Raw genomic sequence first — 26591 nt, 5'->3', positions numbered from 1 at the left:
CGCTGCTTGGCAGGGTGGGGGGAGGCTGCAGCAGGCCTAGGTGCTGTAACTGGGGGCGCTGCTGTCCCCCTGGCTCCAAGTGGTTTCCATCACACACGGGGGGGGCTACGGTCTGGCTCAATGGCTCTCGGCACCCCCACTGCACAAATCGAGCTGCGGGCCGGGAGGTGCTGGGCGCGGCCCCTTTAACAGCAAGACAGGGCTGGGCCCGGGAGGAGCCTGGCGGGGGCCCCGCCCGCGTCGGGAGCCTGCGCAACGCCAGCGGCGTGGAATGTCCGTCTCCGCGCGCCGTCCTCCCGCCCGCCTCGCCGGCTTCGGCTGCGCGTCCCACTTCCGGCGCCGGGGCTATAAGAGCCTCCTCCGTCCCCGCCACCGGCCTGTTTCTGCCCGGGCCGCTGCCGCCGGTCCCGCCATGAACGTCCCGGGTAAGCGAGACCGGAGCCGGCTGGGGGCGCGGCGGCTGCCCCGCTGGAAGGGGGAGGGGTACCGGTCCCCGGGGGGCGGGGCGAGGGGGCATGCAGGGGGCCCGGAGAGCCCCGACCCGGGGGGGGCATGCGGGGACACGGGTCCCCAGAGGATGGGGTGGGGGGAGCATGCAGGGGGACCCAGAGAGCCGGGACCTGGGGGGGCATGCAGGGGGACCCGGGGGGGGGGACGGACATGCGGGGACACGGGTCCCCAGAGGATGGGGTGGGGGGAGCATGCAGGGGGACCCAGAGAGCCGGGACCCGGGGGGGGCATGCGGGGGGGACCCGGGGGGAGGGACGGACATGCGGGGGGGGACCCGGGTCCCCAGAGGATGGGGTGGGGAGAGCATGCAGGGGGACCCAGAGAGCCGGGACCCGGGGGGGGCATGCAGGGGGACCCGGGGGGGGGGACGGACATGCGGGGACATCCGTCCCCAGAGGATGGGGTGGGGGGGCATGCAGGGGGACCCGGAGAGCCGGGACCCGGGGGGGGGCATGCGGGGACACGGGTTCCCAGAGGATGGGGTGGGGGGAGCATGCAGGGGGACCCAGAGAGCCAGGACCGGGGGGGGGGCATGCAGGAGGACCCGGGGGGGGGGACGGACATGCGGGGACACGGGTCCCCAGAGGATGGGGTGGGGGGGGCATGCAGGGGGACCCGGAGAGCCGGGACCCGGAGGGGGTATGTAGGGGGACGGACATACGGGGACACCGGTCCCTGGAAGATGGAGTGGGGGGGCATGCAGGGGGACCCGGGGAGCTGGGTCACCGGTACCTGGAGGAGGGGGCATGCAGGGGCATACGGGGGGTGGGGATGGGGGCATGCAGGGGACCTGGGGGGTAGGGGCACTTAGGATAAGGGGACCCAGCACCGTGGGGGCACCCAGCTGCAGGCAGAGCTTGACCAGCTGGTGTCTGGCCCTGGGCTCCCCTTGGGTGCCCTCAGCAGGGAAGTTCCCCAGGTACCTTGTTAGCCATTTCCATGCTCTCAGGTAGTGTGACCCCTCGGGGCTCTGACCACACATGCCAGGGCTGCCTCGCTCGGCTTGTGTGATGCGACGTGCGTTGCTTTGCTCAGCAGGGCTCAGCTTGGAAAAGATAGCGGCTTTCACCAAAAATCTGGCGTCAACGCCACAGTTCTTGCTTGCTCGAAATGTTGCAACCACCAGTGACCCACTGGAAGTGTGTCTCAATCGGCAAGTGGTGCAGGAGACGGTGCACGTGTTCCAGCATACCGTGCCTGTAGAAGGCAAGCCAGTCACTAACCAGAAAAACTCAGGTAAGGGAAATTCTTTGCAAGTCCCAGACTTGTCAGATAGGCTGTTCCTTGACTGCTCTTAAAACAAAACCCTTATTAATTATAAAAAGAAAAGGAGTACTTGTGGCACCTTAGAGAATAACCAATTTATTTGAGCATGAGCTTTCGTGAGCTATAGCTCACTTCATTGGATGCATACCGTGGAAACTGCAGCAGACTTTATATACACACAGAAATCATGAAATATATAAAGTCTGCTGCAGTTTCCACGGTATGCATCCGATGAAGTGAGTTGTAGCTCACGAAAGCTCATGCTCAAATAAATTGGTTAGTCTCTAAGGTGCCACAAGTACTCCTTTTCTTTTTGCGAATACAGACTAACACGGCTGTTACTCTGAAACTTATTAATTATGGCAGCATAAGTCTATGAACCAGGTTACATTTACAATGGATGCCTGGTGCTATGTTTTAAACTGCCTTCTCATTTATGAAACATCACCTGGAAGAGCTCTTGCTGTTTCTGAGTTCAAACTGTATCACCTCTGCTCCTTAGGCTTGTGGGAATAGTGACCAATAGACAAAGCCCTTTGAGGTTGAAATTACTCAAACAGAGAACTCAGAGAAATGGCACTCTTCCCTAATTTGGAAATAACATTGGTCTGAGATCTGAAATTGGATGTGGTCTTGGATTGGTGCCAAAAGAGCCTTGCTCAGTCACTGGACCGTAGATTGATAATCAGACTGATCTATTTCTACCTTCAAACGTTAAAAGCAATTACTAAGTTGTCACTCAACCTACAATGCATTTGGCAGACAGAGAAAAGTTCTTCAGAACCAGTAGCTTCCTCCCACGCAGAGGTTCTAGATCGGGGTGGGCAAACTTTTTGGCCTGAGGGCCACATCTGGGTATGGAAATTGTATTGCAGGCATGAATGCTCATGAGATTGGGGTGAGGGCTCCAACTGGGGGTGCAGGCTCTGGGGTGGGGTCAGAAATGAGGAGTTCAAGGTGAAGGAGTGGGCTCTGGGCTGAGGTTGGGGTGTGTGGGGGCGAGGGTGTTGCGTGGGCTCCAGCTGGGGGTGCAGGCTCTGGGATGGGGCTGGGGATGAGGGGTTTGGGGTGCAGGAGGGTGCTCCAGGCTGGGATCGAGGGGTTCAGAGGGTGGGATGGGGATAAGGGCTGGAGCAGGGAGTTGGGGCATGGGAGGGGCTGAAGGGTGCAGGCTCTGTGCAGCGCTTACCGGAAGCAGCTCCTGGAAGCAGCGGCATGCCCCCACTCTGCCTCCTATACAGAGGCACGGCCAGGCGGCTCTGTGTACTGACCACTGTATCTCTGTGCAAAGATACAGGTGCCACCTCCGCAGCTCCCGTTGGTCGGGAACTGCGGCCAATGGGAGCTGCGGAGGTGGCACTTGGGGTGGGGGCAGCATGTGGAGTCCCTTGGCTGCCCCTATGTCAAGGAGCCAGAAGGAGGACATGCCACCGCTTCCAGGAGCCATGTGGCGTCACGGCACGTGTGGAGCCGGGCAAGCTCCTGATCCCACTCCCCGGCTGGAGCGGGTCAAGCGAGGGCCGGGATAAAAATGTCTGAAGCACCAGGTGCGGGCTGTAGTTTTCCCACCTCTGTTCTAGATTAATCTGTATGAGAGATTTTCACCACTGTCTTTTGATATTGGACATCTCAGATCTGTGATGACATTCAAGAGCAGTTTGAAATAGCCCTTTTCAGCTTGGCTTTTAATAATTCTTGGCCCTTATCTATTACTTTTCATCTTCAAAGCTCCTTAAAAAATCCTTTCAACTTTCCCTATGAATAGATACATATTGTATATTTTATAGCTATGGAAACTGAGATAAAGAGAAATAAAGTGACTGTCACAGTTCAGGGCAACTTCACCTATATTCCTCCTCCATGGTCCATTGCTGGCACCCGCTCCTGGCTCCTTAGCTGTCATCTCTCTTGTCATCTCTCCTATAAGGGCTCTGATAGGAGTCAGCCCTTCAAATCCCACAAAGGGGATTTTCTGTGGCTACAAGTTCATAACAGCTTTAGCTCAGCACTAGCACTTCTGTGAATAGGTCAGTCTTTCCTTTATATGGCTTGGGCCTTTGATCTTCTGATTCTGAGAACAAATAATCAGCACCCAGTGGGTCTCTCTCCAGGCGTAACTTCAAAAGGCTAGGTTTGTTGCATAACTGGAAGTGAAAATTTGCATTCATCTCCTCCTAGAGATTCCCCAGGCAAACCACTCAACACTTTGTCTAAAGTCCATTCTTGTCTGCCAAATTGTTCAATATAGTCCTTTGATCATCCAGTCCCACAATAATACAGAAACCATTAATTTAATATAAAGGTCACCAAAGATACTTAAACTCAATAAGGTTTTTCACAGATCAGATGGGAGTCACCAGCAGAGCTGGGGTAGAAGTCAGGATCTGGGATGCCAAGATCTCTTTGCTCGTTTGACCACTTGATCTGTGTGTGAGAATCTTTCTTGTTTAATACTGTAAAAGAGTGAGTCTGAACAGCCCCATATAAACCTTGTGTTTAAATATAGCCTGTGCAAATCTTTGTAAAGCTGGACAGTTTAATTCTTGTTCCTTTGCTCTCTTTCAGGGAGATGCTGGATCTTCTCATGTCTGAATGTGATGCGTCTTCCTGTCATGAAGAAGTTTAACATTGAAGAGTTTGAGTTTAGCCAAGCATATCTATTCTACTGGGATAAGGTACAGTAGTGCTGGCCATAGACTCTTCTTGGGGGACGTTTTACCCATGCAAACACTGGCAGTCTGATTTCCCTCTATCCAGATGTTCAGGCTTTTCCTAAGGTGCCAAGGAGAAACACTGAAAGCAGTCTTCAGAAGTCCTTTCCAAGCACAATTTTTAGATGTGGGTGGGGAGCAAGTGTTCCTTGATTGAGGAGAAAATGGTGGGGGGTTTTAAATTTGTTCGGAAGAGTAGCATTTTTTGTTTCAAGATGTCGAAGTCCTCTGAAGGATCTGTGTAGGAAGCTTGATAGGAACAATGCTGTTTTCCACTAAAGCTGCCTTATTCTTGTCCCTGTGACACACTGCTGGAAGCTAATTCACTTGTTTGCTTCCAACAGTGGCTGTTTAAGAGCAGCTAGCCCTAATAACTAAGGGTACAACTACACTAGTTGCCAGATCGGCAGGTAGTTGTCGATCTATCGGGGATCGATTTATTGTGTCTAGTGTAGACACGATAAAACTATCCCCGATCACTCTGCCGTCGACTCCTGTACTTCACCATGGCGAGAGGCTGAAGTGGAGTCGACGGGGGAGGTGTCATCCGTCTCCCTCCCTCCCCCCCCGCCTCCCGTGAGATTTGCAAAGAAGTGCATACACCCAGGAATGAAGTAACAGATGGCATGTTAGAAGCAAAGATTAAGTTACCCTATCTGTCCTGTTCCAGATTGAACGCTGCTACTATTTTTTAAATGCCTTTGTGGAAACGGCTCAGAAAAACAAGCCTGTAGAAGACAGGCTGACGCAGTTCCTGCTTTCCAACCCCACCAATGATGGAGGACAGTGGGATATGCTGGTTAATATTGTTGGTAAGACAAATGGTGACTGAAAGGGCTTCCTGAAACTCTACTCTTTCCTGAAAGATCAGGAGTGAAGTAACTAATGTTTACAGCCGTGTATTATTTTTATACTGCTAGCCCAACGTCCTACAGGCATCATAGATTGTACAGTGCTGCACACTAGACTACTTTAATGAGTAGTATTTATTTGTAGTTTCACTAATCACAGCAATCTAGTGATAGTAAAGGACAAATAATCCATTTAAGATAGAGACAGAATTCCCACACAACTCACTTGACGTACGTCTGATGTCATTACGTAACACTGTGGTTCTCTTGCTTGATAGACTGAAACAACTTGCATAAAGGCTGCCAATGCTAAACCAATTTAGGTTAGAGGTACTAATCAGAGTAACAAATAAGACCTCAAACTGAAAGATTAACAGAACTTTCCTGTGTTGTGTTGGTTTCTCCATGCTGCGGCCTTCCTCCCTCTCCTTTTCAAAACCTAGTTTGGAATTAATGCAACTCCTCCTAAGTGACCAGAGGAGCTAGCAAACAGGAACAGCTAGTGGCAGGGGAAGCATGAGCTGGGGGCTAGATACACGGAACATTCTTTAAACTTAAAGCCAAAACTACCCCCTGATAAAATTAAAACTTCAACAAAGGAATGAGCTGCAGGAGTAAAAAGAGAAAGCAGGCAGAAGTCCAGCAACAGAGTGGGGGCTATCCAGTTTATTGCACTGATGCAGTATGTATGATTCCCTGCCCTATGGGCAGGTGGCATATGTGTGCATTCGGTGCAAGGAGCTCCTGGCCCTTAGAGACCATGTACAGGTTTTGGAGACCAGGGTGGCTGAACTGGAGGAGCAAAGAGGTAGAGAGGTACACAGATGAGACTTTCCAGGACACAATAGAATGGTCCAACCCATGTCTGGCAGCCTCTGTGCTGTTGAGGAGGATGAAAGTCTCTCAGGGAAGGAGAACATCCAACTGGAGCAGAGGGCAACAATGCCATAGTTGGGACCCTCATTCCAGATGTCATGGTATCCTCTTGCATTGAGGATACCTCTCCGGGGGAGTGAACGCGTTATTAGGAAGAGACTGGTAATAGAGTAATATATGATTCAATCATTGGACACCTATATTGCTGGGTTTGCGATGACCAGGAGAACCTCATGGTGACTTGCCTGCCTGGTGTGAAGGTTGCAGATCTCTTGAGGCATCTAGATAGACTTATGTGTAGTGCTGGGGAGGAGCTGATGGTCATGGTACATGTCGGTACCAATGACACAGGGAAAGATTGGAGAGGGGTCCTGGAGGCCAAATTTAGGCTGTTAGGTAAGAGATTGAATCATAGAATATCAGGGTTGGAAGGGACCTCAAGAGGTCATCTAGTCCAACCCCCTGCTCAAAGCAGGACCAATCCCCAATTAAATCATCCCAGCCAGGGCTTTGTCAAGCCTGACCTTAAAAACTTCTAAGGAAGGAGATTCTACCACCTCCCTAGGTAATGCATTCCAGTGTTTCACCACCCTCCTAGTGAAAGTTTTTCCTAATATCCAACCTAAACCTCCCCCACTGCAACTTGAGACCATTACTCCTTGTCCTGTCCTCTTCTACCACTGAGAATAGTCTAGAACCATCCTCTCTGGAACCACCTCTCAGGTAGTTGAAAGCAGCTATCAAATCCCCCCTCATTCTTCTCTTCTGCAGACTAAACAATCCCAGTTCCCTCAGCCTCTCCTCATAAGTCATGTGTTCCAGACCCCTAATCATTTTTGTTGCCCTTCGCTGGACTCTCTCCAATTTATCCACATACTTCTTGTAGTGTGGGGCCCAAAACTGGACACAGTACCCAGATGAGGTCTCACCAATGTCGAATAGAGGGGGACGATCACATCCCTCGATCTGCTGGCTATGCCCCTACTTATACATCCCAAAATGCCATTGGCCTTCTTGGCAACAAGGGCACACTGCTGGCTCATATCCAGCTTCTCGTCCACTGTCACCCCTAGGTTCTTTTCCGCAGAACTGCTGCCTAGCCATTCGGTCCCTAGTCTGTAGCTGTGCATTGGGTTCTTCCGTCCTAAGTGCAGGACCCTGCACTTATCCTTACTGAACCTCATCAGATTTCTTTTGGCCCAGTCCTCCAATTTGTCTAGGTCCCTCTGCATCCTATCCCTGCCCTCCAGCGTATCTACCACTCCTCCCAGTTTAGTATCATCCGCAAATTTGCTGAGTGCAATCCACACCATCCTACAGATCATTTATGAAGATATGAAGTCCAGGACCTCCATTGTAGTATTCTCTGAAATGCTTCCAGTTCCATGTGCAGGGCCAGTTAGACAGGCAAAACTGCAGGGTCTCAATGAATGGATGAGACAATAGTGTAGGGAGGAGGGGTTTAGATTTATTAGGAACTGGGGAAACTTTTGGGAAAGGGGGAGCCTCTACAGGCTCCACCTAAACCAAAATGGAACCAGATTGCTGGCATTTACCATTAAAAAGGTTGTAGAGCAGTTTTTAAACTAAGGGCTGAGGAAAAGCCAACAGGTGCAGAGGAGCAAGTGGTTCGGACAGAGACGTCCCTTCAGGGAAGGTCTATTAATGGAGATTCTCTGTCCTAGGAAAGGATGGAAGATTATAAAATACAGGTAGAATCTGATGGAAAAACAGTCAAATGAAAGTCCCATTGAATTACATCATGTAATGGCAGACAGCTAAAAAGTGACAACTTTTTAAAGTGCTTGTATTCAAATGCTAGAAGTCTAAATAATAAGATGGGTGAACTAGACTGCCTCATGTAAAATGAGGATATGGATATAATAGGCATCACAGAAACTTGGTGGAATGAGGATAATCAATGGGACACAGTAATACCAGAGTACAAAATCAATCTGAAGGATTTAACAGATTGTACTGATGGAGTGGCACTAAATGTGAAAGCATAGAATCAAATGAAGTAAAAATTTAAGTGTACTACACCAAACTGTACCACAGAATCTCTATGGATAGTCATTCCATGCTCTAATAATAATTGTATAGCAGTAGGGATATATTACCAACCACCTGACCAGGATGGTGCTAGTGACTCTGAAATGCTCAGGGAGATTAGAGAGGCTCTAAAAATAAAAATCTCAATGGGGGATTTCAACTATCCCCATATTGACTGACTGGGTACATGTCACCTCAGGACGGGATGCAGAAATAGTTTCTTGACACCTTAATGACTGCTTCTCGGAGCAGCTAGTCCTGGAACCCACAAGAGGAGAGGCAATTCTTGATTTAGTCCTAAGTGGGGCACAGGATCTGTTCCAAGAGGTGACTATAGCTGGATCCCTCTGAAATAGTGACCATAATATAATTCAATTTAACATCCCTGTGGTGGGGAAAACACCCCAGCAGCTCGACGCTCTAGCATTTAATTTCAGAAAGGGGGAACTACACAAGTGAGGAGGTTAAACAGAAATTAAAGGGTACAGCACCTAGAGTGAAATCCCTGCAAGCTGCATGGAAACTTTTTAAAGACCCCATAATAGAGGCTCAACTTAAATGTATACCCCAAATTAAAAAAACCTAGTATTATAAGCACTAAGAACCATGTCTTGAGTCCAAGATTAACTTGCTTTCCTTTAGTTTTGCCATAGTTGAGGTGGCAATTTGTCCCCCTTAAACCTGACTGCAACAAACCACAAATGTGATCTACTTAAAAGCATTGGGCTAACCTCTGTCATTACCTCCCTTTTTATGGCTTTGACTACCTAAAATCAGGGAGTGGAATCCGACTAAACCAGTTTTAACTTTCTTTAGAATATAAACACTGGCTGTAGAAACCACAGGTGGGAGCAAATTTATGCACTTAATTATTCACTAATCTAGTAGTTCAACTCTTAATATTTGAAGCATACCCAGAAACTTATGACAGTCTTCCTGCAAGCATCGTACCAACATTTAGTGGAGAGTCAAGGGGGGGATGAGTTCTTGTATGTGGATTAAAACAGAAATCACATGTGGGTATTCATATCCTCACTGTTTTCTATCTCCAATTTACTTAAACTTCTACTTCACTACCCAAAAGGGAACTCCTCCCGGGTTCTAGGCACCCTCAACAAGATACTTGTTGTCAAACAGACTCTGTAAAGTACTCTTGCATCCCAATTGTTAAGAAACAACATAAATGGGGCAACAAATGTTAAACTCCCCAGTTTTGCTGTTATGCTCAAAGGAAGAAGTGAGTTCCAAAGCCATGGAGCCCCATTGCAGAATGCTGGGCTAATAGCCCCCACCCCCATAACAGATTTGCTCAACATTCACTGGTAAAAATGTCTAACAGTTGTCCCTATAAACTCACCCTGAACTCTGGGTTCTCTCCTTATTGTGCACTGCCTGTGGTAGGACCAGGCCAAATGGGGCCCTGAGCCACACCCATGCACCTTGATGGTCTCCTGATTATGAAAATGTGTAACTCCGTGTGTGTAATAATCCAGAGAAATGGAATTGCCTTCACTTATACCTGTGCATAATCTTACTGGTGCACAAGGTAAGAACCCATATTGGCTGTCAGAGCCCAGGATGTTTGTAGGGCTAGCAGGAAAAATGTTCTTGCAAGCTGAGCAAATGGGATATGGAATGAGACAAAATGACTGTGGAACTCCACTGTGCCAACTTTACAAGGCGGCTGCTCAGGGTAGGGCTGTTCTTTAAGCGAAAAATTTATCAAGATATAGTTGAATTCACATAGGTGGATTCAGAGGTTGCTTGACTTCATGTGGACTATGCACTGGTGTAATAAGCTTGTAGGGTAATGAGTGCTTAAAATCAGCACAAACTGCACAAAAGGATTTTGTTTTCTGGAATGTTGTAACTGCCTTTACCTGCCCTTTCTTGCCTAATTGTCTTGCAAAGACTTACTGCAGAAAGGAGACTGTTCCTTAGACTGTATGCAGCATGTCCAGGGACTATGTACCTTTGTTCCAGCACCTAGAACTGTGGAGCTTCTGAGTGCTACCACAATGTAAATATTAATTAACCTAACTGTTACTACTCTATTAGCAACTACAAAGCTACATCTCATAGCTTTGAGGATAAAGCACTTTTTCTGTTGCCCTGGAGAAGGGAAGGTTTGGAAGTTCTTCACTTCACCTTAAGACCAAATACGTGGTATAGCACATAAGAGGTTGATATATTTTTAGTGAACTGGGTTGGTAGCTTAATCTAAGAAGAGTCAAATTCCTGGTGAAAGAGCTTCTTAAATAACATTAATTAGTTGAGGAGAAATAAGTTTACAAATGGCAGATTGTCATGTCTGATCACTGAAGGACTCTATCTTTATGGGGAACCCAGCTGAATTTATACTTAACAAAGACAGAGGAAGACTCAGACAAAACATAACCTTTGGCTTCTTTTCTTTTATAAGAAACCTCTGCGACAGACAATCTTCATAGAAATCAGGTGAGTTAAGGCTTCCCATGGGTATGAGCAGAGTCAACACTGACCGTATAGAAAGATTGTCAATCAGAGACAAGGTGGGTGAGCAAATATCTTTTATTGGACCAGCTTCAGTAGGTGAGAGAGACAAGCTTCTGAGCCCACAAAGCTCTTCTTCAGGTCTGGGAAAGATACTGAGTGTCGCAGCTAAATACAAGGTGGAACATCCATTTAGCTGTGATGCTGGGAGTATCTCTTTCCCAGATCTGAAGAAGAGCTCTGTATGGCTTGGAAGCTTCTCTCTCACCAACAGAAGCTGGTCCAATAAGATGATATTTCATGTACTTTGTCTCTCTAATATCCTGGGACTGACACAGCTACAATTACACTGCATACAAGATTATCAATTGATAATATTTGTCAACTTTTTCTTTCTAGAAAAACATGGTGTTATCCCCAAGAAGAATTTCCCTGAATCTCACACCACAGAGGCCTCCAGAAGGATGAATGAGATTTTGAATCATAAGGTAAAGGATTTGAAATTGTGCTAAAACTCAGTGGTTAGACCGATGGGAAGAAACCATAAGCTCCAGATGTTCCTGACTAGTTTCCTTAAATTTTCTTTATTGATCAAAGCATTAAAAGCCAGTGTGGGTACTTCCTTGCTTCTATGCAAACACTGCATTTGTAAGGGTTAAAAGGCAAAGGGGGAATGGCCCTAAAATGCTGGGAAAGAAAGACGAAGTAGGTGCATGAATAGCTGCTACTAGCAGGGTTTTAAACTCTTGATTTCAAACAGTAGCTTGAAAATGTCCTCTGTGGCACTTTTTACAATGGTCATTATTTCTCTAACTCCCAAAGGAAAAATTCTACCTATGTGGCTGGCGGAAGATTTTTCTGTAAACTTCATGTATCCAGGGAGAGCTAGTTTTCCACTGTGCCATCCACCAAGAGATCAAGGCTCTCATGATGCCAAGTATGGTGGCTAAGATTTACAAGTATGGATTTTAAAAATACAGAGCTTAGGATAGAACCAAAACCAGCTTGCATAGGAAAAGCATCCAGTGCCATGTGAAATACTGAAGTGACTGACTAAGGAAGAAAGCAGGTTTAGGCAATCAGACATGGATCTGAATCCACTGTGGCAAAAAATGAAATGGCAATCAAAGCTTTCCAGTGAAAGCTTTGTTTTGGCAATTTACGAGCATGTGATCAAGGGACAACAATCCCCAGAAATCTATAGAGATGAGTTGGTAAATAAAATAGGCATGGTGAAATTAAACCAGAGATTTAATGGTGTTGCTTGGGGCTGCCATGTTCCAGTCTTCAGCTTGAATCCTGGCAAACCAACCAGCCTGAAAGGTTGGTTTTAGATTGTTCTAAAACTTAATATAAAGAACCAACTCTTAATAGTAGTATCAATCGGGATTTTTTTCTGTAAACAAACCTTTTGTGATGGATGCTTAATAGAGATCCATAAAGCAAATCTTGACTTCCTAACATGTACAGGCTTTGCAAATCTATACTTTTTGTGGTCCTATTAGTGATAAAATGGCCTTTTCTTTTTAAACAGATGAGGGAGTACTGTGTGCGGCTAAGAAACATGGTAGCAAGTAGGTCAACTAAGGAAGAACTCACTGCTGCAAAGGACACTATGATAGAGGAGGTAATATACATATATAACCTGATTCTTTCCATAGCAGAAGCAAGCTGCTACAGATGAAGTAATTCTGGCTTACTTTTATTCTAGAACTATCTGCAAAGTACAAAACAAACCCCTTCTATTGTACAAAAATCAGGGTGACCCCAGATGGCCATGTACTGTCTGAAGTGTTACTAAGTGATTTTTATTTTTTAGTAATGTTTTCTTGCATAAACTGTTCTTTACATTTTTGGGTTACCATTGCATTTAAACACTTGGGTGAGTTGTGGAGCTAGGACACTTTACACCAGCTGAGGATTTCCTCTTCCGGGTGTAGTTAACAGACTCTAAACCCCAGCATTTTTGTTCTCAAGAGACCAAAATAATATGTACAGCCTGGTCTAACTAGCAAGGGCTAGAAGAACTGGAAACTATGTTCTGTATACCCACTGTAAACTTAGTTGTGCAGCACAAGTGGTGTTGCAGAAATTCCCCATGAGAGCAGAAAAGAATAACAAAAATTCAGCTTCTCAGGTGTTAGCATATGGAAAAAACTTTGTGCTAAATATGCAGCATTGCAATCACTTTCCCAATTAAGAAATCGAGTTGCTTTTTCTTAAAGGCCAACTATCCAAGTACCTCTCTGTATGAATTTACAGCTTCTCACATGTGCAAATTAGCTTTAAAGTAGGGTGCATTGTCCGGTTCTCACCCCTCCACAGTTTAAAGGTTAGCACTTTGCGCTGCTGTATGGTTGGTTTAAAGGCAAGAGATGCCATACCCTATTTTCATCTTATTTGGTTCTCTAAGTTGGTTTTTTTTCAAATAGCCAACAGTAATGGATTAGAAGCAGCAAACTTATTGCCCATACTATATTAAGATTGGTGTATATGGCCATGTGTATTTCTAAAAAAAGATACATTTCAGTATTCTCTACTTACAGAAGTTTATGGATATACCTCTGTCAGAAGTGTCTGATGGTACAGGCCCACTGGGTCATCTTGTACCAGCTCTTTTGGAGAAGATTTACAGATGTAAATCTCCTTTTCCTTCCCCTCCCTTCAGCAAACTTCTCAAAAGCTTCCTGTTAAATTCTTTTCTGTGCCTTGTGTAAATGATAGCTCCTGGGTCCCTCTCTGGTAGTAATTGCTGCAATTCATGCACAAATCCACAGCTTCACTATCCCCAGTTCTAAAGTTAGAATAAGAAATGTGGTGATAGCAAAACTGGTACTGTGTTCTTAACACATTTGTATGTTAAAACAAAACCCTTTATATTCCATCAAACATGCCCTGCTAGGGGCCAAATGACCTCTTACCTTACTGATTCTACCCTTCAGTACATTGCAAATTACCTTTTTGTAGTTTAATATTATTAACATGATTCCCATCTTTAGGCTTTGCATGCAGACATCCACTGGAGGGCTTAATTGCAGCGTTAACCTGAAGCCTCCTGGGATGGCTTGGTTAATTCAGAAAAGGCAGAGACCTAGAGTTCATTGCAGATTTACATTTTTCATTTGCTTTGTTTAGAATCTCCTAGTTTCCAGCATTAGAAACTGGAAGCAAAGCTCATTAATGGCGCACTAATTTCTGTTGGAATCTGGAGAGTTGTTGTGTGTGGTTTTTTAAAAAAAGCTGTTTCTTCCTCTGAGTTAGCCCCTGTTCTTCCTGTTGCAACACTACTGGTTGACTACCATTTAAGTGGATTTCCTCTTGGGAAATGTTGTAATTAGCATTGCCAGCTGTCAACTCTAAACCTGCAGAAGCGTTTAGCAGTTTTAAAGGTGGACTATACTGTCTTGCTTCACTTGTTCAGAAGCATTTCTCTGTATATTAGAGTTCAAGTTTTGTGCCTGGCAAACCAGATTTATTCACCATTCATCTCCACTGAGTTCATTTGCAAATTTCTATGACTCAATTTCCTTATCATGGGCACCAATCCTTTATCTGAAGCTGAGCAGTTGCATAGTCTTCGGGTGAATACTGAATCTCTTGTGTTCCAGTAGATACATGCCCCTTATCAAAGCAGCATGTGGGAGGTCACAAGTTCAGGTCACTAGATTTTATTTGAATTTTTCTAGCTTCAGTGTGTTCTTTTTGTGGACTCTACCTTATCAGCAGTGGCCCTTCTCCCTGCCTGTTTTCGTTTAAAACAAAAAGCCACTGTGTCCTTACATTACCCTGGTGTTAGCTGTCACCAGAGTGATAGAAAGCTCTGCTTAGTTGAAACAAGTGTCCCCTGGGTATTGAAAGAGGAAGCTTTGGAGATACTGAGGGGTGGCCTATGGTGAGTGTGGTGGTAAACAAGCCAAGGAGACCATTTCAGGCAAGGTTGCTCTTGACTCGAGACTTTCGTCTCCATCACTTTTCCATCCTTTGGTTGGAACCAATTTGGTTGGTTTCCTTAAGCATTCTCCATTGATGTAGAAACGGGCCCATCTGAGGTAAATGGGGATGTCCACTGGCAATAGTTATCTTTGTGCAAACTTAATCTGTGTGAGAATCAATCATTTTGTAGGAGGCCAGGGATTTAAATTTGTTCTTTAAAACCTTTATTGGAAACATGTTCTATAAAAACTAAACAAGTGGGAATTTCTCCAATAAAAACTTGAGCCCATGCCCTTGTTTCCACTTAAGAACTGATTTCTTCTGTTATCCTTATTAGATTATAAGTTCTTCAGGGCAGGAAAAAAGTTGAGCACTTCTATAGTCGGATAATAGAGGACCACCACTAACCTGGCCTCTTAAAGAGAAGTTCATTTAAAGGGATACAGTCCACCTGAAATCTAGCCAAAGATCCTTAATCTAATAGAAATTAATAAATGCATGTCAGCTATCAAGGACTATGTATTTCAACCAAGGATGTCACAAAGTCAACAGAGCCCTTCAGTAAAATTATACTTAACCCTAAATATAGGTATTGTTAAATATATTAAAACAGACCAGAAGATTATGCTGGGATTTCCAAAGAGCAGAAATCCAAATCATCTCGCAGAAGGAAAAGTGATTAATGGAGGTGTACCGTCAGAATGAAAACGTTTCTGTGCATGTATGCTAGGAGAACAGATTATGGCGTCCATAAGACACGACATACGTTGTTAGAGCCCTTTCCCAAACAATATTTGTATATGCTACCTGGAGGGAGGGTAATATTTGTATATGCCACCTTCTGAAAGGTGGCAGCTGGCCTGGCAACTTTTTCTGTCTCAAAAACTGTCCTTATTGTGGTCTTCAACTGTAACCACTTTTGGTTCCATTGCACAGTCTAAACACAGCTTCTATCTAGGGGAAGGTTTCACTGCACTTTGATGCAGTTGCTAGGGTTAAGGATTGGGCAGTGTTTCAGCTGAGCCATATATGTTTTTATTTCACTGCTACTATAGTCATACAGCTGGGAATTGAATATATTAGTGCCTGAGAAAAATCACAAAAAGCTTGAGCAGGAACCTGTGGTGTTTCTAGCATGGTGAGGAAGCGCAGGATTTTGTGGACTTTAATTTGATGTTAGGTGGTGGTGCAGAACATGGGTTCTTAGTACCGGATGGGGGAAACTGACCAGCATAGGGTTATTCAGATGTCTTAAATATAAACATTAAGGGGCTGATTCTGCAGTTGGTCCCCATGTGAAGATATCAATTGACTAATGGCAGTTCTATCACTGGCCCAGCTGCAGAATTCTGGTGCTTAATTGACAGAAGGCTTGGATGAATGTTCATGCTATATCGGCTTTCCTGTGCAGGTATTCAGAATAGTGAGCAGCTGTTTGGGGACCCCTCCTGAGACCTTCTCCTGGGAATTCCGAGATAAGGAGAAGAACTACCACAAGATTGGCCCTGTGACACCACTGCAGTTCTACCAGGAACACATCAAACCCCTCTTCAACATGGAAGACAAGGTTGGAGAATACAACCAATGCCTGCTGTATCTGGAGCCCCTTTTAATGCTAAACGTATAGTACAGTGTGCTGTTGCTGAAGTAGGGTTTTTTACACAGCCTCACACATTCCCCATAGCAAGCGATCAATTGAGTCAGTTAGCCTTGAATTTATTTCCCCTTCTTCCTTACTACATAGACGTCCCTTTTTGTATTTGCACTGCGCCTCTCATTTGGTTTTGTGTGAATTTGGATGAGTTTTTTATGGATTAACTGTAATTGAATCATGTTTTCATGCTGCTGTAAGATCTCGAGTGGCTTAGCCAGGGGGGCCTTGATGATAAAATATTAATTAGAATAGAATGATGTTCCTTTGCAGCACTTAAGGATATGTAGACCAGCTTAGAGCATGTCTTCTGTTGCATTCAGTAAACCTCTGTTCCAGCTGAAGCTGTCCTCACTTGCATGGGATGGTCAGCTAGCTAGAGCAGAACTAATTTGATATACCAAGAGTTACTTCTTTCTTTGAGGCTTCAATTGATTTGTAATTTAACTAGTGACATCTTATTCATGGCAGATTTGTCTAGTGAATGATCCTCGACCCCAGAACCAGTACAACAAGCTATACACGGTAGCATACCTGGGCAACGTGGTGGGAGGAAGAAAAACACTCTACAACAACCAGCCTGTTGATCTGTTGAAGAAGATAGCTGCAGCTTCCATTAAAGATGGCGAGGTTTGTGTCGTCTTCCAATCAGTGGCACTTTTTTCCCCCTCTTCCGTGGTATAAGAGTCTATCTTGGGATGTGGCCTAGGCATGACTACTTTCTCCTATTTTTAGGCTGTGTGGTTCGGATGCGATGTTGGAAAATACTTCTATAGCAAGCTGGGCATCATGGACCTGAATGTGTAAGTGCAGGAAATTAAAACACAATTGTTTTCTGGGCTCTCTCTTCATGGCAATCCGGCTACAAATTGAAAATGCTACGGTGACAAATGTTGTCCAAAAAATGTTTCCAATTTTTTTACCCAAAATGAGTGAGACAAGTGTGCATTTGGACCTCTATTTCTGTTAAATCTCCTTTTTTGGCTGTAAATTGAAATGCTGATACTCTGAAAATGTACTCAGTTGCTAATTCACTTGTGAAATTTTAATGTAAAATATTCTTAGCTGAAGAGAGAGGGACTTAGATGCAGTATATCCCAGCTGTGCCTCTTGCAAGGCAAAAAGGAAGGGTTTGTAGCACCCCTCTAAATGTGGTTATTCCACAGCCCATCCCTTGAGCTTGTGTAGTTACTTGAATTCCCTAGTACTTGGTGAACGGCATTCCAAAACGGGCCCGCTTAGTATTTATTCTAACTTGAGATTTGAAAAGGAGCTACATGTATGTCAGAGCCCTGTGCAATAAATCACTGGACATTAAATTTTACTGATCCCTCCTTCTATGTTCACCTCCGTTGTATGGCTTACTTGTAGGTTTGATCATGAGCTGGTGTTCGGTGTCTCCGTCAAGAACATGAACAAAGCAGAACGATTAATCTTTGGAGAATCAATGATGACCCATGCCATGGTCCTCACTGCCTTCACAGAGAAGGTAAGATTTCCTCCACAAGCACTTGTGCTGTTTGCACAGATGTATTTGAACTCTCCTGCAGTTTTATATGCTCAGGGTTCGTTCGCAAGGTACATGTTCTGCTAAAGGGCAGCATATGCGCAGGACATCACACCTGCGCATCATACCTACGATGTCTTATTTGCCTGTGTCACATGTTGGTAAATTACTATTTTTAGTTTCTCCAAACAAGTGGACAATCCTGGACAACAAGGCAGTGGCTTATTTTTTGTGCCCAGAAATTCTGAGAAGGGCAAAGAAACTTGGCTTGTGTTTTCCAGGAATTTAAAACATACAGTGGCTGGCTTTAAATGGTATGTGAATTCTGGTTTCTCCTACTGACCAGGGAATCAAAGGTGATAGCACATCCCTCTCCACAGCACGCTGCTAAATCTAGACTAGGTCTATCGCCAAGCATTGTACTACTTTGCCTCCCGCAGGGTGTTCAAGCAAATAACTAACAATCCCTCAATCAGAAGCGCACAACTTCTGTGACACACCCACTAATGAGAGAGAGAAGAATCGAAACCCCAAGACAGCAGTACAGCTCTTAGCACTTTTACACTGCCAACAGCTGTACTGCATGCTAATAAACCAGAGAAATGTCCTCTGGGAGACCCATGTGAACCTCAATGTCTTTGGATACCTGAAAGTGGTCATAATTTTCAGCTTTTGTTTGTGTTCTGGAAAAATTGTGTTCTGATGTAGGGGGAAATCTCAAAGTCCAAGTTTTTAAGATTCCTTTGAAAAAGTAATCTCTTCCAGACCAAGTAATCTTGGTCTGAGAAGTAAGTGCTTACATATTAATGAAAACTTTCCCAGAGAGTCAGGACTTTGTGCAAGGTTGTGACATGGGATTGTTGAGTCATCAGTTTTTCTCAGAACTACTTTTCAAAATTCAATAGTATTCTACAATTTACACACACGCTTTTCAGGTGTCCGGTTATAGAACTAATCCTGTGTGAAGATTAGGATTAAAGGATATTCTATTGACTTCTGAAATTTAGAGCTTTAAAATGATTTGTACATTTTTAGTTGTTTGAAATTCTTACACAAACTTCACACTGATTACAGGTTTATATCTGTATAGTAACCTTATAAAGGAATGTAAAGTGACTCACGCTGCAATCTGGTTTCTTTTCACACTACTTTTTTTTTTGGAACAGCAAAAGCTTTGTATAAGTAGAAATTCCTTCCTCACATTCTGCTTCCTTGATTTGCAGCTCATATTTTTGACCCTCTGAGGGTTTGTGTATCAGAGTTTAACTTTTGCATACCAAATCTGGCTATTGGAATCAATGCATGGGCTCTGTTATACTGTCACCTAAATCCAGAATTTTGACAAATGTAAGGAAGATCTGCTAAGCAGAAAACACATTCCCATATATAGACTATATATACTTTGGGTCTTGAATGTGAGAAATGGATGTCTTGAAGTGGTGGTGCTTTAACTCTAGAGGATGTCCAGAATTTGAAGGCCTTTTTCTTACTAAAATAATAGCTAGGTTGTGTTTTTGTTTGAACGTGTTGTCTTATGTAAACCTTGACTTTTAATCTAAAGGAGCTTTCAAAGGTAGTTGTAAATCCATCAAAGCATTGGTGGTTTTTTACCTGTTTTTAAAACCGTTTTGATTGCAATGGGATTTTCCTCAATGTTACAATGTAATTTATTTGCAAAAGAGGCACATTTAATCCATGCCAGTATTTCTAAACCATTCCAAAACCATAACCTTTTGTTCAATTTACTTGTCAAAGTGCTTGAGTGGACTCAACTTAGTGCTTTTGATACATCTCTTGAGTATCTCATTTTAAGGACCCTTGTCTTCGTTTAAAGTGTGTTTTCCCAACCTCATCCCAAAAGTATAAAACTTCAGTGTAGTAACTACAGTAATACAGATGTGGGTACAAAAGGGAGGTAAGGGGCAGATTTTTTCCAAAGACCAGAGTTAACTCTGCATTATCATGAAAATCACAGAAGAGGGCAGAATACCAAAAGAAAGGGAAAGAAATGAATTCATAGTTCTTCATGGGAGCTGCTATGGGGAAGCCTATGGATTAAGGATCTTATTTAGTAAGCACATGGGGGTTATCTTCTCAGTGCTTCTGTGTGCTGCTTGACGATGTGAAAACAGACTAGACTTTTTTCCAGAATGTGGAATATGTGCTAGAGTGCTAACGAAGCTTGGAATGGAATGCAATCTTGACTACACTAGAGAACTGCTCTTTGTCCTTGAACCAGTTTAAGCACAAACAGTTCAGGGTTCCGCACTTGCCTTAATGAATGTTTTGTATTTTCCCCTTCTCTCAAGCCATGCCCAACTGTTTCAGTTGCAATGACTCCCAGTTACCTATACGCTAGTTCCAGAATGCACTGCTTCTGAGCTGAACCAGGGAGATTTCACCACTGCACTGTGGGGCATTAAGAGATCTAGCAGAAATGTTTCAGCTAGTTTGAGTCCACATTGGCACTAAACTGGTTCAGTTTGAACTGAATAAGCTTTAACTGATCATTAAACATTCTGAAAGCCAGTGTGGATTCAGACTAGCTGAAACAGTTCAGCTAGGCCTCATAGTGACTCACATTTGAGATTGTGTGGTGGTATACAGCCTTTCTTGGGGGCCTTAACTGGCTTCCATTTTTTAATATCAACCAGGCAATGGTTCCCCATGAAGGCTGTGAAAGTCTCCTTTGAGGAGGCTAAAAAAAAGTGTGGTGAAATAGCTAATAGGCACCTATCTGGAAGAATGTCTCGAGGGAGAGTGAAGCTGAGTCATGTGGTGTGTGTGGTGGGGAAGCCTCCATTGAAAGGTTAAAAGTGTGGCTATCAGGGTAGAAAAAGCCCAGTGAGCAGCCCCTATAGTATCCAGGTGAGTTACAGTAGCTCTGCCCTGACTTGGCAGTCAAGAACAGTATATGGAAAGACCTTCCAGGCTGTGAATGTGAACAGGAAAAGTACTTCACCAAAATAACTTCCTCCCCTTCCCATAACAGGAATTCCCCGTCAATAGGGGAAGTGTCATAGGGCTTATGGGAAGGCACAAGTGTTAATGTTACACAAGTTACACATCTTGTGTTTTATCTAAGACATAAAATGGCTTGAGCTAATTCACTGAAAAACACAGACAAATTGCCCAAGGCATTTTCTTCTGCCTTGATTAGATTAAACTACCCATTTGTTTATTGCTGATTCTAAAAAGTGACTCTTTGGGCACATCTGTTCCTCATTAGCTAAGAACATTACACACCCTCCAATAGGATGGAATGCTGCCTCCAGGGAGCTTGAGTACCTTTTAATGTGACATGTTAGTTTGGGGACTTGCGTGCATTGATTCTAACTCGGAAAGGACTTGAGTAGACTAGATACTCTAGGTGGATATGCAAGGTGCAGGTTATCCAAGAAACTAAACATCTTTCAAATCATATTAGCAAGGATGATCACAGGAAGGGAGAAACAGCTCTCTAAAATCTTACCAAAGTTTCTAGAAATAGTTCCAAATACTCTCATCTGTTAGAATTACTTGAGTCTAACTCAAGAGGGTGGGGGAAAATTTTATAAACTTAAGACACTTCACTTCATTGACAGTCCTGCAAATAGAAACGTTCTCGGCGAAACTGTCAAACAAGTAACATAGGTTCTGGACCTTAAGTCCAGTAATAACAGATAAAGAATGCTTATAATGCAACTGTGCAAAGTACTAGAAGTTTTTAAAAGGGACTGCGACTTACTCAGTCTTGTAAAACACAATGTAGCTGTGTTTTGTAATAGAAAAATGGAATAATTACCTCAACTAATCAGATTACTTTAAAAGGAGACAGTTTCTTACAACAGTCAGTGCTTCTGCTTCTAAAATCCCCAGCAGAACCACAAAACTTTATTGTTCTGAGAGTCTGCCTACCAGTTTACTTAGCATGAGCATCAAAGATATCTGTCAGGTTGGTGGTTCTGTTGGCAATGATTTTAGAAGTAGACTGTCAAACTTTGAGGAATTTCTCCACTGAATGCATGTTTTACTTTCCTTCCTTCAGGATGGGCAAGAAGGATCGTTTGAGAAATGGAAGGTGGAGAACTCCTGGGGTGAAGACCGTGGTATTAAAGGTAACACAAATCATAGCAGTCACATGAATACATTGTCAAACTCCATATATGGAAATGAACTGGAAGGGAAAAGGGCCTTGTACAGTAAGTGTGCACCAAGTGAGATCCTACACCATCCTACTTGTAGGAAGAGAAGTAGTAATCTTAGTGTAGTCATTTTTTCTTCAAAACTCATGTCCCACCGGATAAGTTGCAGAATAATGTCCTCTACCTCAGTTTCCAATGGTCTAGGAGCTTAGAACAATAGCTTTCAACCTGTGGTCTGTGGACTCTGGGGATGTCTGTAGACTGCCTAAGATTTCCAAAAGGGTCTGCGCCTTCATTTGAATTTTTGTAGGGGGCTGCAAATGAGAAAATGTTGAAACCCACTGGCCTAGAAGCATAATTCTGAACTTAGATCCCTGCCTAGTAGCATCACGTGCTACCTGTTTGGCCAACACTGACCTGTTTGGCTGAATGCTGCCTCGTGAAGATGGCCATGAATGTCTGTATTTCCAGTAGGAGCGATTAGGTGGCTGCTGTTCCAAATCTACTTGTTTGGAGAATCAGTTGAAGTAGGGCAAAAAAATATGCTTTGGATGTTTCAGAATGGGGTGATTATACAGGATGGACCCCAATTACAAGCTCACTGTAAAATCCTGGCTCACTGAAAAAATCTTTTCAGATTGATACATGGAGGCTGACTCTCAGAGTTCATTGTCCTCTAGGTCACAGGCTAAGGTGATGCTTAAGGTAGATTAAGGAACTCCTCCTTCTGCAGTTACTGCCAGTATCTGCAATTTGGCAACAGAAGCGGTGTAAGGGGCAGTGTAATTATCAAAGATGAACAGACAAGGAGACACATACAATATGTTCACTCAGCAAGCAGGAGAAAGAAATGGAGTAGCTAGGCTGAGCATTGTGGGCTTCCTCAACCATCTCCCTGAAGTAAGAATCAGGAATTTTTTATTTTAAAATCCTCATATGGGGAAAGTAAGATGTAACTATACAATGGAACCAGCTTATAGTGAACTTGGAGGTATTCCAGTTCACTTCCTAGTGAAGTGAATCGAAATTCTGAATTATGTATTAAAGTGCCAACCTCAATTCATGCTGTGGTGCAACCTTGGCTTTGCTGTATCAGTGGAACAAATGACTCCATTATAAGCAACCACCAGAAACAGTGAACATGGAGACCATGAAGATTCCAGTTGTGCTCTTTCCGTTGTTTGTGACCTGTCTTCAAAAGAGCCTGCTGCCCAGAGCCTCTGAGATGGAATTAGATAACATGGACTGTGCCGTGCATAACTCTATTGAACTTTTTCAGAAGGGTAGTCTTGGGGTTATGCCAAATCCAGGAGTTCTGGAGACCTAGGTTCTATTCCTAACTCTGCTGCAGGTTTCCTGTGTGACTGGGCTGGTCACTTAACTTCTGTATTTCAGTTTTCCCATCAGTAGACCATAGATTTTGCATGCTGTGTGGCCTCATTTAATTAATGTTCATAAGGCATTTTGGGACCCCAGATGTGACTATTAATACAAGTGCATAGTCTGCATTATTAGAGGGATGTCTTGGCCTTGTCTTGTAACTATTTTAGCAATTTGATAGTGCAAATCTTTTAATCTCCACATGAAAATATAATGAATGGATGTTGGCTGACTTCTATCACCAAACTCAGTGGCACAAATTTTGTGTAAACAAATTTTAAGTGCTCGTAATATTTCTCTTAATCTGCAGATCACTGGCTCCTTCCCCTCTAGCTTGATTGACTTCTAATTGTTGTTGGATTATATAAATCTTGGAATGACTGCGATGAATTTGAGGCAGCAGTAAAACTCAGTCTGGTGCCCTGCAGAGCTGAGTGGCTTATTGGTGGTTTCCTGTAGACAGTTTTGTTTTTCCTTTGTAGTGATGCCAAACTATGGCTGAGTGTATTGATATGCTGTGGAGAGGGCAGGACCTCTCAAACATCTGTCTTGCCAAGAGGAATTTCAGGAAATATGCACGTTTGCCTATCAGGTCATTGCTCCTAGTTGACGGGAATGAAGCATGACCACCAATACAATACACACGAGAGACTAGACGTATTTAAAAAGTTGCTTGTCCCGCTCATGTCTAAGTAAATCCTAGTTCTCATTTAAGGTTATGATAGGTAGTTGGAGTCTTTAAAAAGTTTGTGAAAAGGATGCTAAAAGAAGTCTTGAAGATTTCTTTTTAAATTCACTAAATTGCTTTGTAATAACCTACTTATACATTCATAGCTTGCGGCCAGAAGGGACCATAGATCATCTAGCCTGACTACCTGTATAGCACAGGCCTTTAAATTTCACCCAGGCAACCATGTAATCGTATTTTTTAAAACGTATATTACAGAAAGGCATCCAGTCTTGATTTGAAAACCTCGAGAGAGAATTCACCACTTCCCTTGGTAGTCTGTGCTAACTGCCATGCAAACCTTCCCTTGTTGCCACCTTCGCTAACACAGTAGAGCATGGACCACAAGCATTAGAGTTGTGAAATCAAAATATTATCTTATGAAGTCTTCCCCTTCTCCTAATTCTGTCGCTTCCTCTTTCCAATACCATATGCCACACTGTGGTGGTGGTTTAGGATTGCTTGGGAACGCTGGGCTGCAAACACCAGTTACCAGAGGGTTGTGCATGCATTGTGAGGGCAACACTGATTTGTACTAGTAGTAGTTCGCCCAGCCATAAGAGAACCTTATTTTAAAAATAGTTTCATAACTAACTGAAACAAAGGTGTACAAATTCTGGATCAGTTAATGAAATCTGCCATTCTTATAAGCCCATGGTCTCTTCCCCCCCCTCCATTCCACCCCAAAGTGCTCCATACCTTTTCCCCCAAACAAACATAAACGTCCCCTGCCTAACATTTAAGTGCAACCTACAATGGCGAATGAGTGCATACAGCCCAGAATACACTAATAGCTTTATAGCAACAAACCAGTGCCTGCTCCCCTATATTCCTAAGGAACCCGACTTCAACAAAAACCCAGCATGCTATCCCGAAGTCATAAGGTTCGATAGCCAAAGACGATCCATGTTAAGAGGTTTGTTCTCAAATCCTTCTCCATGGGCCTGGTCTGGATTAGTTTGTCAAATGCCTATCCAGTCTGAAATGTCTTCCCCATTTAAAAATAAAAGTATAGCGTTACTGTCTCTGACAAGTTTGTGTTTGGGAGGAAGAGGGGCTCTTTGCTGTTCTGTGTAGTTTATCTTTTGCTGCAAAATACGTAATTCTCCCATCTGAAAAGAAGCTAACATTTTTGTTCTGAAATAATCTCTGGTATTCTGGATATGCAAAGGAAATCTTTTAAGGAGAGCCAATAGACAAGTTAGGAACAGCTGTGCAGGACCAAATTAGGCAGTGGTCACTTCCAAGAAATCTCTTAGCACATGCTTATCTCAAAAATCCTTTATCCTTTTTTAAATGGGAAGGAAAGAAGAATGCAATCTAACTTAATTGGCACACTTTACAGTGAGACTTTCTGATTATAGCATCATGCTGCTTATCTAGCTCTCTTTACCAGAGTTGGCTCATCTGTCGGATCTCACGAAGCTGTAGCTAATATTATGCAAATGATGCTTCTACAGAGACATGGAAGCTACATTTAGCTTTCATGTGGTAAATCTACAACACTCATTACAGATGCTGTTTCTTTCTTTTGCAACATTTGTCTGGTGAAATTTATTCTGGAAATGAGGGACTGACACTATGCCTGGTTCTGGTCACTGCTATGAGCAGATATTGTGCAAGGTATTTCAACTCTACCAGTGGACATCTACCTTAATCTGCAAAACCTTTTTTTATTCCAACTCTGTGTCCATATAAAGCTATACTAAAAATCTGACCAACAGGTTCCCCAGTCTTGAGCTGTAACATTCCCTGGACAGGGAGTTGACAGACAGACATAACTATATATCAAAGGCATTCTGGTTTTGTGATGGGGGATTAATGCCTAGTCACACTCTCAAACCTTGGCATGGCTGAAAATTCCCACAGTGCCTGGGGGTTTCACCCCATAATGGAGTATATTTAGAACAAGTTCTCTTCGATTTTTATTTTTGTAGAGTCAAAAACAGACACTTTGAGGTTAATTTCAGAGAATACCATGTGGCCTTTTAATTTAAGCTATTGATGTCACTTTTCTGGTTACGTGAAAAATTCACTAACCTTTCAAATATTCCTGGCAGGTGCCTATGTTTTGCTTCTGCTTCATATGCAGCAGTTTCTGTCCTGACACAGCTATTTAAATTCAAAGTACATCTACTCAAGTTTTCCAACAAAAATCCAATAATCTTAACAGACAGTTGACTGAAACTAGACTGAAACACTCAACTTTACAATGTTAACAAGCCTTGTGGGTCCATCCATTAGTACAGATGCACTTGGGAATATTGTTATGTAAAGAAACTCAACACCGAAGTTAATATTGAACCTCTAGCTTCCTTCCTATGCACAAACTAATAGATCTAGTATTCGATTAGCAAGCATTACTTTCCATAGTGTGTGGTTTTTTGTATGCTTATGTCTTAGCCCATACTCATTAACAAGATACAGGTTGCGTTCAGAATCCAGGCCCATACAACAGCTCTTGACCTTGACCATATCTTGAAAGTGTAGGGTCTAGTGAATGGCACCCAGTTCTTAATGAGAATTTGTTT

General features: G+C 43.6%; 1 protein-coding gene across 2 annotated transcripts in view; it reads left to right on the top strand.

Moving 5' to 3' along the window:
- The first annotated feature begins 259 nt into the window (after nucleotides 1–259).
- BLMH (bleomycin hydrolase) overlaps nucleotides 260–26591 on the top strand; it is a 31994-nt gene continuing 5662 nt past the window's right edge. The window contains exons 1-11 of one of the 2 annotated variants that reach the window (XM_077836670.1): nucleotides 260–425; nucleotides 1549–1746; nucleotides 4342–4451; nucleotides 5158–5299; nucleotides 11138–11226; nucleotides 12273–12365; nucleotides 16083–16238; nucleotides 16794–16952; nucleotides 17058–17125; nucleotides 17694–17811; nucleotides 21857–21926. In XM_077836670.1, the coding sequence (XP_077692796.1) occupies nucleotides 272–425; nucleotides 1549–1746; nucleotides 4342–4451; nucleotides 5158–5299; nucleotides 11138–11226; nucleotides 12273–12365; nucleotides 16083–16238; nucleotides 16794–16952; nucleotides 17058–17125; nucleotides 17694–17811; nucleotides 21857–21926 (1357 nt within the window). In that variant the 5' untranslated portion in view covers nucleotides 260–271. Of the gene's footprint in view, nucleotides 426–1545; nucleotides 1747–4341; nucleotides 4452–5157; nucleotides 5300–11137; nucleotides 11227–12272; nucleotides 12366–16082; nucleotides 16239–16793; nucleotides 16953–17057; nucleotides 17126–17693; nucleotides 17812–21856; nucleotides 21927–26591 lie in introns of both variants that reach the window. The other variant, XM_077836669.1, reaches the window with a different exon arrangement.

This window comes from Eretmochelys imbricata, chromosome 17 (genome assembly GCF_965152235.1).
Source record: "Eretmochelys imbricata isolate rEreImb1 chromosome 17, rEreImb1.hap1, whole genome shotgun sequence".
In the NCBI taxonomy this organism is placed as follows: Eukaryota; Metazoa; Chordata; order Testudines; family Cheloniidae; genus Eretmochelys; species Eretmochelys imbricata.
Note: the sequence above shows the minus strand (reverse complement) of the source record. Positions and strands in the feature narration are given on the sequence as shown.